This window comes from Montipora foliosa, chromosome 7 (genome assembly GCF_036669935.1).
Source record: "Montipora foliosa isolate CH-2021 chromosome 7, ASM3666993v2, whole genome shotgun sequence".
Taxonomy (NCBI): Eukaryota; Metazoa; Cnidaria; class Anthozoa; order Scleractinia; family Acroporidae; genus Montipora; species Montipora foliosa.
Window position 1 is genome coordinate 4,819,261 of NC_090875.1, and position 15,000 is coordinate 4,834,260.

The 15,000-nt window shown below is 39.3% G+C and overlaps 1 protein-coding gene and 2 pseudogenes across 1 annotated transcript; all 3 read right to left on the bottom strand.

Moving 5' to 3' along the window:
* Positions 1-5,748, bottom strand: part of LOC138010910 (uncharacterized) — a 12,862-nt pseudogene extending 7,114 nt beyond the window's left edge.
* The window catches only part of LOC138010912 (uncharacterized), a 227,047-nt pseudogene that overhangs the window by 27,139 nt on the left and 184,908 nt on the right, over positions 1-15,000 (bottom strand).
* LOC138009727 (homeobox protein ceh-21-like) lies at positions 8,574-9,825 on the bottom strand. The gene is made up of 4 exons (XM_068856752.1): positions 9,663-9,825; positions 9,298-9,549; positions 8,785-8,966; positions 8,574-8,624 (listed from the first exon to the last, which is right to left on the bottom strand). The coding sequence occupies exons 1-4, from the start codon at positions 9,823-9,825 to the stop codon at positions 8,574-8,576; spliced, it is 648 nt and encodes a 215-aa protein (XP_068712853.1).

A 15,000-nucleotide genomic window follows, 5' to 3' on the forward strand; every position in this document is an offset into this window, starting at 1 on the left:
ACATGTGTGAGTTGTCAAGTTTTTGTCACGACAGCAACAGGCCAGAGTGTATTAAAACGAGCTGTGATCTGGTATGACTTGGGACTCCAATTTTCGCTCGGAATATTGGAACAAATTATCAGTGAATGCGAATTTTCGCTCGAAATTTCGGAACGAATTGTCGGTCAAAGCGAATTTTCGCTCGAAAATTCGCGTCAACTACAACAATAGGCAATGCGAAAATTCGGCGAATTTTCTGCGAACTTTCGCGCTGGACAAAAATTCGCCATTTTTCGTCGAAAAGCCCCGAAATTCGCGCATTTCGTCGAATTACGTTCTCATTACTTTTTCACAATACTGTACAGGGAAGTTCATTATATGGACATGGACTGTGTTCCAATTACTCTGCTTACATTACATTACATTACATTACATTACATCTGCAGGCACACTTCAACAGTATGATGCTTAAGTATGCCCCCAAGAGGAATTCCTTTGAGTAAGTACATAACAAATTATTGTTTTCATGATGACACTAATACCTTGCAAATGTATAGGCATGTACATGTACCAAGGATGACATAAAAATAATGGCACTAGTAAATTCTCAGAAATTAATACAAGTCTTTGGGCATCAACATACTGTAGTGGATGCCTTCAAGGTTTTGGTCTCTTTTCAAAACTGATTTCAAGACAGCTCTCTTTAATTTTCACAGCTTCATTGCATTCTGCATCCGAATGCTACTTTCAGCACTAGATCACAACATGCACACCTTCCGGCCACAAGCCACCACAAAGGATGGCAAACTGATCTGGAAGAAACAGTACTCGAAAAGGACAAAACGCTGGCATCCAGAACCAGTTAAAGCCGAGAAGTCATATGAATACATTCCATACTTGATGGCCACAATCCTAAAGGCAAGATTGGATGACAAGGCAACTGCAGAACGGGTGCTCTCTCTTCCTGAGGAGCATCCTAGGCACCTGGCACCAACAATTGCCCTTAGAGAGAGTCCTGAGCTAATTGATCTAGTACAAGAATACCACAGCAGATTTCAGTCAAAAAAAGTGTAAGATAAGAATGGCTTAGTTCAACCCCTCCCCCTCCCTCCCCCCACCCCTTTTTAAAGTGGATTCATATTCAAGGAAGTACTGTGAATAATAAGGTGACTTTTTTAGGTAAAATAAAGATGAAGACCCTGGGTACAAGGGTGAAGTCAAGTTACCTTTATTGATTCTAAGGCTATCTTTGGTCCTTGCATTCTTTTATTGTTTTGTATCCATAGTAACATTTTGTACATCACATGTGCTACATGTGTATAACATCTTAGATTTTCTTTCATTGCTCAGCTTGGTTTTGAACAGAATGTGAATAGACCCTTCTCTAAATAATCAAATAGGTACAAATAAGTTAAAATTAAAAATGTATACCAGCACTACAAAAAACACCATTACTTTAGTACCTCTGCAAAGCTTCAGCATCTCAGGTGTGATATCAGCTGAGGAAATGTATGTTGAAAATTTAGAAATTTACAGACGTTTGTATGACTGGGGGTATAATGGATACCCCCACTCATGCAAATGTCTGTAAATTTCTCAATTTTCAACTTACATTTTCTCAGCTGCTGTTACACCTCAAAAGCTGAAACTTTGCAGGGTTAACTAAAGTAAAGGTGTTCTTTCTAGTGCTGGTATATGTTAACTTTTTGATTTTTGACTTGCGTGAAATTTTGCCCGCCATTTTGGAGAAGGGTCTATTCATAGCCACTCACATTGTTGAAGCAACATAACATTGTGTAAGGTGGGCACAAAAATACCATACTTGTTGGCCACCATCCTAAAGGCGCCCTAAAGGCAAGAATGGATGACAAGGCAACTGCAGAAAGGGTGGTCTCTCTTCCTGAGGGGCATCCTAGGTACCTGGCATCAACAATTGCCCTAAGGGAGAGCCCTGAGCTAATTGATCTGGTACAAAAATACCAGGGCAGATTTCAGTCAAAAAAAGTGTAAGAGAAAAATGGCTGAGTTCAACCCCCCCCCCCCCCTTGTTTTCGAAGTGGATTCTTATTCAACTGTGAATAATGGGGTGATTTTTTTAGGTCAAATAAAGTCAAGTTACCTTTATTCATTCCAAGGCTATCTTTGGTGCTTGCATTCTTTTATTGTTTGGTATACATAGCAATATTTTGTACATCATGTGTGCTATAACGTCTTAGATTTTGTTTCAATGTTCAGCTTGGTTTTGAGCAGAATGTGAATTGATAGCCACTTGCATTGTTGAAGCAACATAACATTGTGTAAAGTGGGCATATTGTCAAACACTCATTGTTTCAGCTACAAGACAAAGAAATGGTACTTATTGTATAATTCGTCTGTTATTGCTGAATCAATATCCCAAGTAGAGCAGACTCTTAGAAACGAGGGTGTAGTTATATCAAGATGGTATAATGAGAATTATCTTAAAGGCAATCATAAAAAGTATGGTGCAATGATTTTGTGTAACAGGGATACGGAAGCTGCAGCAATTAATATCACAATTGATGGTGAGAATGTCGAATCTAAACTTTCCCTTAAGCTTCTTGGAGTGACACTTGACAGTAGACTGAACTATAGTTCACACATAAGTGATATTTGTAAGAAAGCAGGAAGCAAAGTCGGTGTTCTTAATCGACTCAAAAAACTGGTTCCTACTCATGCCTCGCTTCAGTTGTACAATGCTGGGGTGCTACCGAATTTAACCTACTGCCACATGGTCTGGCATTTTTGCAGAGCATCAGACACTAAGAAGCTAGAGAGGGTACAGGAACGAGCTTTGCGAGCTGTATTCAGTAATAAAACAGCAACGTACGAGCAGCTCCTCGAATGGGCAAAACTACCGAGTTTAGAAAGTCGAAGACTACAAGACATTTTAATTTTAATGTATAAAGTGAAACCTAATTTGGTACCCAAGACTATAATTGACATTTTCCCTATCTCAAATAGTAAATACAATTTAGGTAACAAGGATTTTTCTATCCCTAGGGTAAACACTACAAAATACGGCAAACATAGTATCCGATATTTAGGACCGCATTTATGGAGTAAAATAAATATTAACTTATGTCAAAAAACGAGCCTTGAAGCATTTAAACACGCAATCCGAGGTATGGACATAAAAGGATTATTGGACGGGAGCTGTAATTGTCAAGTGTGCCAGTCCTGACGATAACTTCTGATTTTAGTCCCTTTTTAAATTATTTATATGTTTAACTAAATTAGTAATGTTAGTAGCATTGTAAATAATTAACTATTTTTACAGTTAATCGTTAACTGTATTTAAATTTGTAAATCTATCAATTTTATCTTTTTAATCTTAATTTTATTGATCAATTTTAATTAAGTGTCCCCAATTAGCTCTTAGCTAAGAGCTAAATAGTTATAGACACTTGAATAAAGTTTATGTATGTATGTATGTATGTATGTATGTATGTATGTATGTATGTATGTAGGGCATAGTTTCCAGCCCTGGATCTACCACTACACGAGAAGCATAAATTTACTCTGCCCTGAATCCCATATAAATGTTATCTGGGGCGTGATACTGTTCACGCACTTTTTTGACGGCACAGGACGGTATAATTCGTCTATTTCCCCTCCCCAAATAACCATGTTCCCACAAAATGAACTGCCTATAAGTGGCCTTGCGGAAACTGGACATTGAAAAATCTAGTGGTTCAACTCTTATATCGCACCTTGCTCTTATTGCCAACTCGAGAACGTGGCGGTCTAAACAAAGGTTCTGAAAAAGTTCATAGGAGGTAATACATTCCCAGCGTCGACAGCATTGGTTTTCCTCTGGAGTGGGCATTTGGATGCGACTGTTGCAGATGCACCATCCGGGTAAGGCATTATATGTTGGATCTGGCTGTGGCTCTTCATCCGAGTTTTCACGTGTGACAAGTCGTCTCGCAAGATCTAAACTTCCTCGCCCGTTGTTTATGAGCAGCACCTTCAACCGTCTCACTTGTTGTACGGAAATAAGAAAAGGTGAGTTCACTATAGGAATAAGCAAATAAATCGCGGTCGACACTATATAAAGTTTATCGAGCCGAAAAGATGACTTGCCTGGATTTCCTGCCTCGTGTTTTCAATGTCGCGTCTTTGTCTTTCCATGGAACTGGACGGTAGATTTTGTTGGTAAACAGTTTGAACATTCTAAAGAAATATAAAATAAAAAAGAAAATGTCTTCGCCTCGTCGAGAGTATATGCATACACAGTAAAAAGAACTTACCCGATTGGCACATTGTTTTCGACCAGTGCCACATTTACACCTGTTCTGCACACTTGGCAAATTTGCCGTTCGACAAGGACAACCACGGCCGACTCCATTATTCTGCTTGGTTTTACAAGCCGATTTGCAATCACAAAAACTTCTATTTCGTTCTTCACCAAAGGGTTCACGTACATTTGCTTCTGGCGCTGGTTCGGATTATGCAATCTGAAGAAATGAATCGATAGATGAAAGCTCAGCTGAAAGGTGAACTGCGGGTATTCGTCTAGTAAAATGATATCGCTTCGAAAATATGCACTCACCACACTTCCATAAAAATTTCGTCTCTGTGGGGGGCATTCTTGTAAATTTCCAACTGAAATGCCCAAGTTGAAAGAACTGTCATTCATTTTCTATCTTGTCAACACTCGTCAGTTCACAAGTTCAGCCAGCGCCCTCTAATCATAACAATAACAAACGCCCGCAAAGCATGCCGTTTGAAAGAGAGTCTTTAAGGATAGAGATTGCCTGCTCACTTTCTGAAGATTTACTAGCATGCTTAGTATGAAGTTTATGAAGAACATAACCCCCAATATACCGTAGTCCAGCTTTTTCTTCATCTGAAAGTTTAGCTAATGGGGTACAAGTATAAATGCTTTCAATTTCCTCCTTGCTGTGTGCTAACATACAATCAGTAACCTTGGTAGACAGTAGTGTAGCAGCGTTCCTTGGCAATCCCTCAAAATGTTAACTGCATTCAGAGCTATGGTTGAATAGAAGCAAGAATAAAATCTTTCAGCATTCCCAGACTTTATCAAGCGTTTATATACAGTTGTAGGTCTTCAATGTCACAGAATTCAGCTGTTATGTCTTGTAGACCGTTGTTGTACTGTAGGTGAAGGCACTTAGCTCGTCTCTGATTGATTTTGGATAGATTTTGTTGTCAGCAATTATGAGTTTAGCTTTTTCAACAATTCTTGAGTAAGCTACAAAAGTTAAATAGCTCTCCTGTTCTCCTTCTTTTTGCTTCTCAACATCTCTTGTATCTTTGTGTTTAACTGTCTTGTGTCGCTTCAGTCCGCTCTTGCTTTTGCATTTCTTGTGGCACAGTTCGCACACAACGTTTTCGAGTTGAACCTGTTGTAAACAAAAGTAACTTACAGTTGAGAAATCAGTCATAAAACGATACTACAAAGTCTAGTTCTAAGCATAGATAAAAGAAATAAGAACCACTGTTTATTAACATTGTCAGCACAGTACCACACGTAGTTATAAGGATTTAGTTATAGCACAAATCGCTACAACAAAGCAGCACCGATGATAGTCGATTGAGCTGACAGAAGGTGAACGTCAAAGCACAGCGCTTTTCGCTAAATTCTGGGTGGCTACGAAAGAATCCAATACTTACTTCATCAGCACCTTCTTTAAACTGTTCATCAAGCTCTTCGTCTTCCTCCGAAATACCTAAAATAGCGTCCAAATCGTCTCCGAAGAAAAGCAAATCGTTCGTGTCCGCCATATTGTTTAGGAATTCACGCTTGGTGTGTGCACGGTCAATGTCACGTGATGGTGCAATTCAACCTCACACACGAAACAAAAGGCTGGCCCTTTGAATTTTGCCGGGTTTCATAACCACTCCCCTCCATTAACTATGCTAAAAACCAGGTATAACACGCTACTCCCAAAGCTGAGTGAGGGCTGACTTACCTGCAGAAATAGCTGAAAAATCCCGCAGAATACAGTATTGTGCAAAGGCAATGCAAACGTATTTCGCCGAAATTCGCGGCTTTTCCTGGCTTTTCGACGAAAAAATATCGAATTTTCGATGGAAGCGAATTAAATTTTCAACGAAAAGTCATGATAATTCTCAAGACCTATTGTTTCCAACTATGCGAATTTTCGAACGAAAATTCCCTCGGAACGAAAATTGACTTTGAATTTTCGTGCGAAAAATCGCTTTGTTCAATAAATGACCTCAAAAAATTGAGCGAAATTTCACTCTTTATTTGCTCTTCTCGAACATTCCCACGTATTTTTTTTAAAAGTTTGCCAAGTTCGAATTTGCCGCGATGATTCTTTTCTGCCGTCATTCCACAATGTGTAAGCTCTACAACAAACTCTTGTTCGTGAAGCAATCGCAGTTTTTGTTGGGCGAGGCAATCATTTTTTTTCTTTGGAAATAGCCGATTAAACTGTCGGATCATCGAATCTATTTACGATACGACTTTATTTACGCTAACCCTATCGCGTTTATTTACGCGTACATACTCTTGTTCAGTGAAGTTGTTGATGGCGGCCGCCAACTCATGTCACAAAAATTCACTGCTTCGAATTTTGTTATCTCGAATTTTCGTTTGGTTACCTCGAAAATTCGCTACTTTGAATTTCGCTATCTCGAATTTTCGAGGAAAATGGCGAATTTTTCGCTTCAAACCCTACGAAAAATCGTTCGGAAATTCCATGACTTTTCGTGGAAAATTCGCGAAAACAAAGGACGAATTTCGTTTGCATTACTTTTGCAATTTTACAGTGCCTGTTTTGGCACGCATCTGACATGCAACACGCCACGCTAAACAAAAGGTTTGGAGTGTCTCAGTGTGCACAACAAAAGCCACCGTGACATGCGCGCATGCCCGTGTCATCACCTTTTTGTTGGTTTTCCCGTGGATGGTCACAAATGATTATGAACGATCATGTATCGCTTTTTGTTGGTTTTCCCGTGGATGGTCACAAATGATTATGAACGATCGTGCATCGCTTAAAGGTCAAACGCCCATTTAAGTTTTGTAACGTTTACTTTATGAACTGGCGACTACATATTTAAGGCAGGGGACTACTTTTTGTTCCTGTTTAGGAGGCATGAATTGAATGATAGTGTATTTGGGCGGGAAAATGTGTCCATTCATTCAGAATCGGTGAAATGTTTTAAGCACTTACTTGGCGAATGCACCTCTTTCTGGCTTGTTTTGATCAGAGAAGCTTCGTACTCGTTTGCTTTCGATCTTGTTGCTGTAATATAAGCGATACCATAATAATCATAAGCGACGTAAAATGTCACTAAGGTTAAGTACATCGTTGGTTGATCGGAAAATTAAGCACGCTCAGAAATTTGGAACACTTAAAGAGGCGTGCTATACGTAGACTGTGACATCAACAACAAGATGTTTTTTATCGTTAAGATGTTTTAGTCGGACAAAGAAGCATACTCACCAAATACTTTTAGGACGAGGGCCTTATAAACAACCGATTTTCCTTTTGGGGTTTTCAATGTTACGCTTACAGTATCTCCTTATTTCATTGTTTCCTCCGTTGCTTGGTTTTAGTTGATCACACTGATACTGTCTTGTATGGTATACTGCTACACTGATGAGAGCAATCACCAATAAAGCAACATACACAAAATACATCCCAAAGTTAGGCGTTAAGCAATTTTGTCATACTTGTCCAGTTACTTCACTTAATGTAAAACATGACTCTCCTGTTTTCATATTTTCAAAACAGAACATGTTGATGTGGGGAATTTGGCAGGGTAAAGGCAAGCCTCCATTTAACGTGTACTTTGAACCTTTTGCAAGTGAAATGACCCATTTATATCAGCAACGTACAGTAAATCAAGTGTCTTTGCTAGTAATAATTCAAGGTACAAATGTCTGTATGATAGTGGTGATTGGAATGAACTGCATAAATAACTGTGAATGTGTATCCAAATTTAAGTCATTTGGACTTTTTGTCATGCAGCTGATTCTTCATGCAAATCCCAATTTGAAAATTCAGTAATCTTTTCGCAGTTAACATTTTGTCTTGTTGCAAATAACAAATTTTGTTCTATTAATGCATTGACATGTCTAAATTTTGTAATTTGGTGTAAGGTTAGTAAGATGAGTGTTTGTTTCCATGTAATTGAAGTTGAAAGTCTGATGTCTCAAAATAAAACAATTATTATTGTAAGAAAATCAAAGTTGAATGTGTTATCCTGACTTAAGAAAGGGGCTTTTTTTAAAAGGTCTTCAAAATTGCCAAAAATTCCTAGGAATTCCATGCCCTATACCCGGTATGACCAATCGATAAAAACCGATATCGGAAAACCGTTCGATAAATCGATATCAATCGATAATTTTTAATTAATCGATATCGATTTTATCGATCAATCGATAGAAATCGATACTCACAGTCTTCCGCGTATTTAACGATATCGATTTTATCGATTAATCGATTTTAACGGAGTATCAAAAACCATACAAAATAAAACTGCTTCTATGTGGACAGCGTTTTAATTTAATATAACACAATGAACAGAAACATTAAGCAACCAAGGATTTATTTCATTCAGTCAACACATTAACTTCATTCTTTGTTTTTTCTTTTGTTTCTTTGGTTCTGGAACCATGTTTTAACCTAAAAGGAAAAAAAAAAAGAAACCAAATTTATATGTTTATTGCATGCAACCGTATCCCGGTTAATCATTTTGACTCTTATATTCCCGGTATATTCTCGCAAGGTCTCTCAATGATTTTACTTTATATCTCCAGGAAAAAGCTATCTTAAATTCACTTACTTGGTGTTGCTCTAAGTCAAAGTTCTCGGCCAACTTTTCCATTAGCTGTGCCGTCGGACGGCCCTTTGTCCTTCCATATGCATGGTTTAGTCCACTCAGCTGAAATTCAGTAAAGTGGACCCTCTTTTTCTTTGCAGCATTCACTTCCTCCTCATCCGAGCTAACAGCCGCTTTTCTCTTTCCTAACAAAGAGTCTCATGTCATTATAAAGGCATTTTGGGAGAAGGGGAGGGGATGTTACTTGATATACCCTTGGGTGGGTAGAGGCAGTCCGCCACGGTAAACTAACCCTGTTTTAGCTGGGCTTAAGACAAACGTCGTCCATTTTCCTACCCTAAATTTCCGATTTTTCTCTCTATTTAGGTCATTTACCTAAGAAAAGATACCGACTTTTTAAAGCCCTTTTAAGGGATTGACCTTCCTTGCTCACCCCCCCCCGCCTCCTCAGTAGATTATGTCCGTCTTGAATTATATCCTAGAATATACTTCAAAAATGATATAAAACCCAAATACCTTGTTTGAGAGCAATAAGTTGTTGCTGCTCCTTTTTGTCATTGAGAAAATTCTCCATTTTCTCGTAGATCCATTTGCCTTGGCCTTTTGGTAGCTCGGCCGGCGGCTGTCTTAAAACGTCAGAGAGTGTTGACTGCTTTCTGCTTAAAATTTTCTCAGCAAATAATGCCTGGCTTACGCTATTCTTCTTTAGCCAGGCAATGACACCATCCGCTATGGCTTTTGGCGTCTGGACCGGTTCCCTTTCGTCTTCTAAAAATTCAAAACAATGCCAAGATTAAGGACTTCTGACTGTCCGTTGCACACTATTTTAAAAACAGATTCTGGTAACCATATTTCCAAGCGGAATGGTGTAAATTACTTACTTTCAGCATTCTTGTCTTCGGAAATCAACAACGATTCTGCTTCCTGCGGGCGGGCGGCTTGAACTGCGCATTCTTCGATAGATCCCCCTTTTTCTTGAACAAAAGTCATAAGAGCACTTCTGTCCTCCTTATCGACTGTCACTTTAAATGTTACAGAATTCATTTCTAAGCCCTACTTTCCCTAGTACTGAAGGAGATGTCTGAAGTGACCAAGGACCACCAAAGTAACATCCAAGTAACACGCTTTTAAAACGCACGTGATGTGGACATGACTGACCACTGTCAGATGGCCGCTTATCTTATCAATACATACACGCGGAAATATTGCGACACAAGCATTAGAATCTTTCCCTGTACATGTTTAGACTAACTGCCCGTAAACATCAAGCGTTTTTAGATCGTTCGCAGTCTTTTGCTAGTTGCAAAATGTCAAGCAGTTCCAGGAGTGATGTTTGTGGAAAGTCATCGGGAAGTGAGACTCTTCAGTTTGAAGCGACCGTAAAGGGCTTACACGAGTGTAGCTTTGGCATTTCTGTGGGAGATGTGTTTGAACTTCGCAGAAAGATTGGAAGTAGAGGAAAGGCTTTCAAAGTGCTATGTAGCCAAGGAAGGGTGGGACACTTGGAAAAAGACCTAGTACCAGTACTTTGGGACTTAAAACCATCTACTGTGCTGAAAGGGTAAGATTAAGGTCGATTGTGATCTTTATTTTTGTAATTGTGGCCCACGAACAAATTCCAGATTTTGGTAAACAGACACTTATCTCATTAGCCATTGATTGATAGGCTTCTTATAGTCCTTTGTCGTAATCCCTGACATTAAAGATGAATCGTTTACCTTAAGTTATTAATATTGCAATTTTTTGGTCATATGCAGGATTGCTACTGGAAGTCCTTTTCCAGATCCCGTAGGGAGGTGGCGTAAAGGAGGCGGAATAAATCTACAGATAAAGGTCATAGCAAGTGATACGACCAGCAGTGAAGTGAAATTACTGATGGCTAGACTGAGTGATCTTGGAGTGCAGGCTGAATAGAATCAAGCTGTGTGGTCTTGATAATGAATAATTGTTAATGAAAAGCCGACTGAAATAAAATACATGTATAATCCTGCAAGGCAAAAAAAAACTGTGTTGTTATTTGTATGCTTTACACCCACATGCACTGGAATGTCCCGAAATATAATATATTTGACATACGCACTTGTACCTGATTTTTCGTCCTTTATTGCTTGTTGACAATACATCTTTGGCTTGTTAGCATCCCACCAGGGTATCCATTCTTAAATGAAAGATATTTCACCGTCCGAAAAGCCCTTACATCCAGTTATCTCAAATTCCGGTACCAGACAGCGTGGTACAAAGTACAATTTCAAACAGTTGCAACAAACCCGACTGGTTGGCTTGCCACCTTCTCCAATTTGCATTGAAACGTGGATATAACGTTACTTTCAAGGAATGCGGTAGCCAGACAACAACGTCAAAATGTATTCCCCTTATTTGTTAGGGGCTTTCCTCTTTTTGAACTGTGTTACACAATACTATGTTTCCGGTACCCAACTTTCCAAAATTATAACTGACTTGGAAGGTTTAGGCTTTACGGATCAACTCAGGTCAGATGATGACTATGCTTCTTCGTTGTACTGCCGTCCGTGTCAAAAGGTCGTCACATATACAGATGTCACCAAGCTCGCATGGCTTCTTCGTCGTCACAGCGAAACAGAGAGGCATAAAATGCTATCAGGGTGGACATTAACCGCTGATTATAAACCCATCAACACCTTTACCGGAAGTAAGTATTCAAATGAGTTTTCTTACTTCAGTTAGTAATTCCCAACTGAGACAATATAATAATCACCTAATGTTGCAAATTGCTTGACGTTTTTCTTTCCCATTGTTTATGTGCAGATGCGAAAAAGATAACTTCCTTTTGGAGTTCTTCGTCAACTAAACCTACAACTAAGTCTACAGGCACTAGTGAAAAGGCGAGGAAAACCCAACTGGATCTGCAGTCGATGGAGAGAAAACAAAAAGCAGCGGAAGGTCTTGTAGAAGATGAATTGATAAACAAGGTAAGTTAGTTTTGAATTATACTTTTTTATTTTGATAGTTTGACTGATGAGGACGTTTATAGGCAGAACGGACGCATATAAAAAAGTTCGGGTAACAAAGATTTTGTTTAAAATTCTACATTCTACGAGGCTATGATAGAATTCCCTGTGATAACGTAAGTAGCTTAATAGTGTCTTACAGTACTCAGTTCAAAATCAACCTATTTCTTTTAGGCTACAAGGATAGCGGTAATTGAAAAAGAAACCCACTTCGGACGCAAATTGTCTGATGCTCTTGTTGGGGGAGAAGAAGAAGCCCCAGCTCTCACAAACGTCGAAATCGAAATCCTTCAACGCGCCAGTGAGGAAAAGATTCGAAAAATAGAGCAAGATGCTGCTAATCGTGTACGTTTAGAAACTCGTTTGGAAACTATGATACAAAGTTGTTTGGCTGTGAAAGCTAACACCCAACTCTATACAGATGTATTTCGTCGATGTGCTGCTGTAACGGACATTATCGCGGACGGCGTTTCTGTTCAGAAACAAACAGATGACCTCGCAGTGAGATATGTCAACGCCCTGCTAGGCTATACCGACTTGCAAACCTACTACAGCCAAAAAATTGAAAGTCTGCAAAATAAAGTGGTGAATTTTGACATTGAAGTGCAAAGACTTGAGACATTAATTCAAAAAGGAATCCGTAACGATCATGTACCAGAAGTCGCATTAAAACTGGCTTGTTTGATGAAAACTGAAAAACATGGAGAAACAGATCCTTTGATAAAAATTCTAACTGACTTGATCTGTAACAGAGGAAAGGAATCAAAAACATGGTCCAATGAAACTAAGTCTCTATTCGCAATAATCTTAAACTACGGGGGCGCAGCTCTGGCCAAAATTGTTAGAACAAGATTGGGTGGACCACACCTCTCAACGATCTACAGGCAAAGCCGAAGCAGTTATGTCATTCCAACGGTCCTCACCGATAAATCTTTTTCGATGGCTAGAGTCTTTTACGAAAAGATTGGTTACACTGGGCCATTTATTCTTGCAATCGATGCTACAACTTTAATTGCAACATTGCGCGTAAGAGGAAATAAAATAATTGGCTTAGCAACGGAGACTGAAGTTACTGTGTCGACAGCACAAGATATAATTGACATAGTGAACTCCGAGTCATATGAAAAAGCAAAACTGGCTAATGCTTTCGTCTTATCTCCTATGGTCCAACACGCACCAAGTTTTACTCTCTGTATAAGCCCCGTAGTGAAAGGACAGGACTACCAGACCGTAAAAGGATGGATGACTCAAACAATGGAAATGGGATCTACCCACAATATCGAAATCTTGGGGATAGGCGCGGATGGAGACTCAAAGTTCCGTAAGCACTATTTTCAAGAGCACAAACGAAATGATGATCTATCAGAAGAGCAGATTACTCTAGATTACAAGGGCTTTGATTTTGCAGCAAGAACATTTCAGACGGAAGATTGCAGAACATGTAAAACAATGATGTTTCCTGATTGGAGGCATATTTTAAAAAAATGGAGAAATCAATTACTAAATGTGAAAAGAATTTTATTAATGGGAAGCAACATCGCACAGATCGAACATTTAATGCAAACTTATTTGAGTTTCAAATTGGAGTGTGGTCTGTGGAAAAGCGACGTTTATGTCCGCGATAAGCAGAACGTGGACGCAGCTACACGACTGTTAAAACCTGAGGCTCGTCACTACTTAAAAATCTGGAATGAAAAGGCCTCACTTGCAACGAGAGTGTACCTCAAGGTTGGCGAAAGTCTTTTTTCGGCGTTCACCGAAAAAGAATTGTCCGTTCGTGAAAGGGCAAAGCGTGCATGGCTCCCAGTAACTTTCTTAAGACTCTGTAGAGCTTGGCTTAAGATGGAGGGATATCCTACTGACCATTACTTTATATCAGGACAGACCTATGACGATGTTATTCTGGCTGGACACTCTATCATTATTTCAATGAAACTTTATGCAATTTATTATCTGGAACTTCCTTATGAGCCTTGGATGTTTGGTTCCGATTCTTGCGAGGTTTTATTTTCAAGTTTACGTGGATTTTGCCGCGGGAAACCAAACCTGACGTTATTAGACTTATTAGACTTTGCAAGGAGAATTCAGAAGCTAAAGGAAATGAATCCCAAGCCCTTCAACCAGTTAAATGATAAAAAGTGGCCCACAGATATGGACGCAGAACTGACTTTGGGTTTGCAAGAAGCCGAGAAGGAGGCGATCAAGACTGCCGAACTGTTAGGAATGATCGCCAATCTAGAAAGGGCCAATGTCGTGACAAGCACAAAAGAAGGAGGTGTTGTGTTGATAAATCCTACCACAGATGTTTATCCGTTAAGTACCGCAAATAAACCTGACGAAAATAACATTTTACAAGTAGAGGACTTGCTAGAAATTGAAAACGATGTATTGATAAATGCCATAGATGAAAGTGAAAACGAAATCACTACTTCTTTCATCAATCTTGCAGCTAAGGCAAAAGAAAACACCATAAATACTGAACAATATAATGAAAACATGAACGAAGAAGAGGGTGACGAAGAGTATGACGATGGCGCGCCCACGAATTGTGTTTTCTATCGTTTGGGTAGTTGCCGATACAGAGAAAGTACGTTCCGTGCCCCAAAAGAAACTAACTGGCTTGGCTGTGAATTTCCTGGATGTAACAAGTGGTTTCACGAAGTATGTTTGGGACTTAAATTTCCGAATGACAAAGCGCGAGAAGCGTATACTTATTTCTGTAAGGATCACCCTTCGGCTGGTTACGCTTCTCAAAAGAAAGTTGTTAGCAGCACCGAAGACAAGGATATCCTGGAGAAGGACCCACTATCAGCAAATAAGCAGAATCGTGTCATATGTGACGAGAATGGAAACTACAGAATGCCGAAGATGTCAACGTGCTACGTTGAGTTCAACGGCGTCTACTATCACATAGCCCAGTTCTTGTCTCTACAGCAAGGTAAACAGTATATGCCAGCTACCTCAAGAAATTCACACTGGATGGCAGTTTCCAAGGTAAATTATTATGACAGCATTGGAAAAATATCGAGATCGCAAGAAAAGGAAGACTTGATTTGTAACTCATTCGCGGCTTTTTGGATGGGCAAGGAAGGACTTATAATTGGTAAAGTCATCCGAATGTATTGCAATCCCTGTGCAAAAAGTGCATATCCTATTTTAACTTGTGATAGTAAGGATTCCAAGAGTAGCACAGTGACCTGTTGCGTTAATGTAGCACCGGTAGACACTGAAA

What these genes read in the sequence shown, in the direction of transcription:
- LOC138009727 (XM_068856752.1), bottom strand. Translation starts at nt 9,825, where the DNA reads ATGAATTCTGTAACATTTAAAGTGACAGTCGATAAGGAGGACAGAAGT. An exon ending in CGAAGACAAGAATGCTGAAA is followed by an intron (nt 9,550 to 9,662) that starts GTAAGTAATTTA and finishes TTGAATTTTTAG; the next exon opens with AAGACGAAAGGGAACCGGTC. An exon ending in ACTTATTGCTCTCAAACAAG is followed by an intron (nt 8,967 to 9,297) that starts GTATTTGGGTTT and finishes ACTCTTTGTTAG; the next exon opens with GAAAGAGAAAAGCGGCTGTT.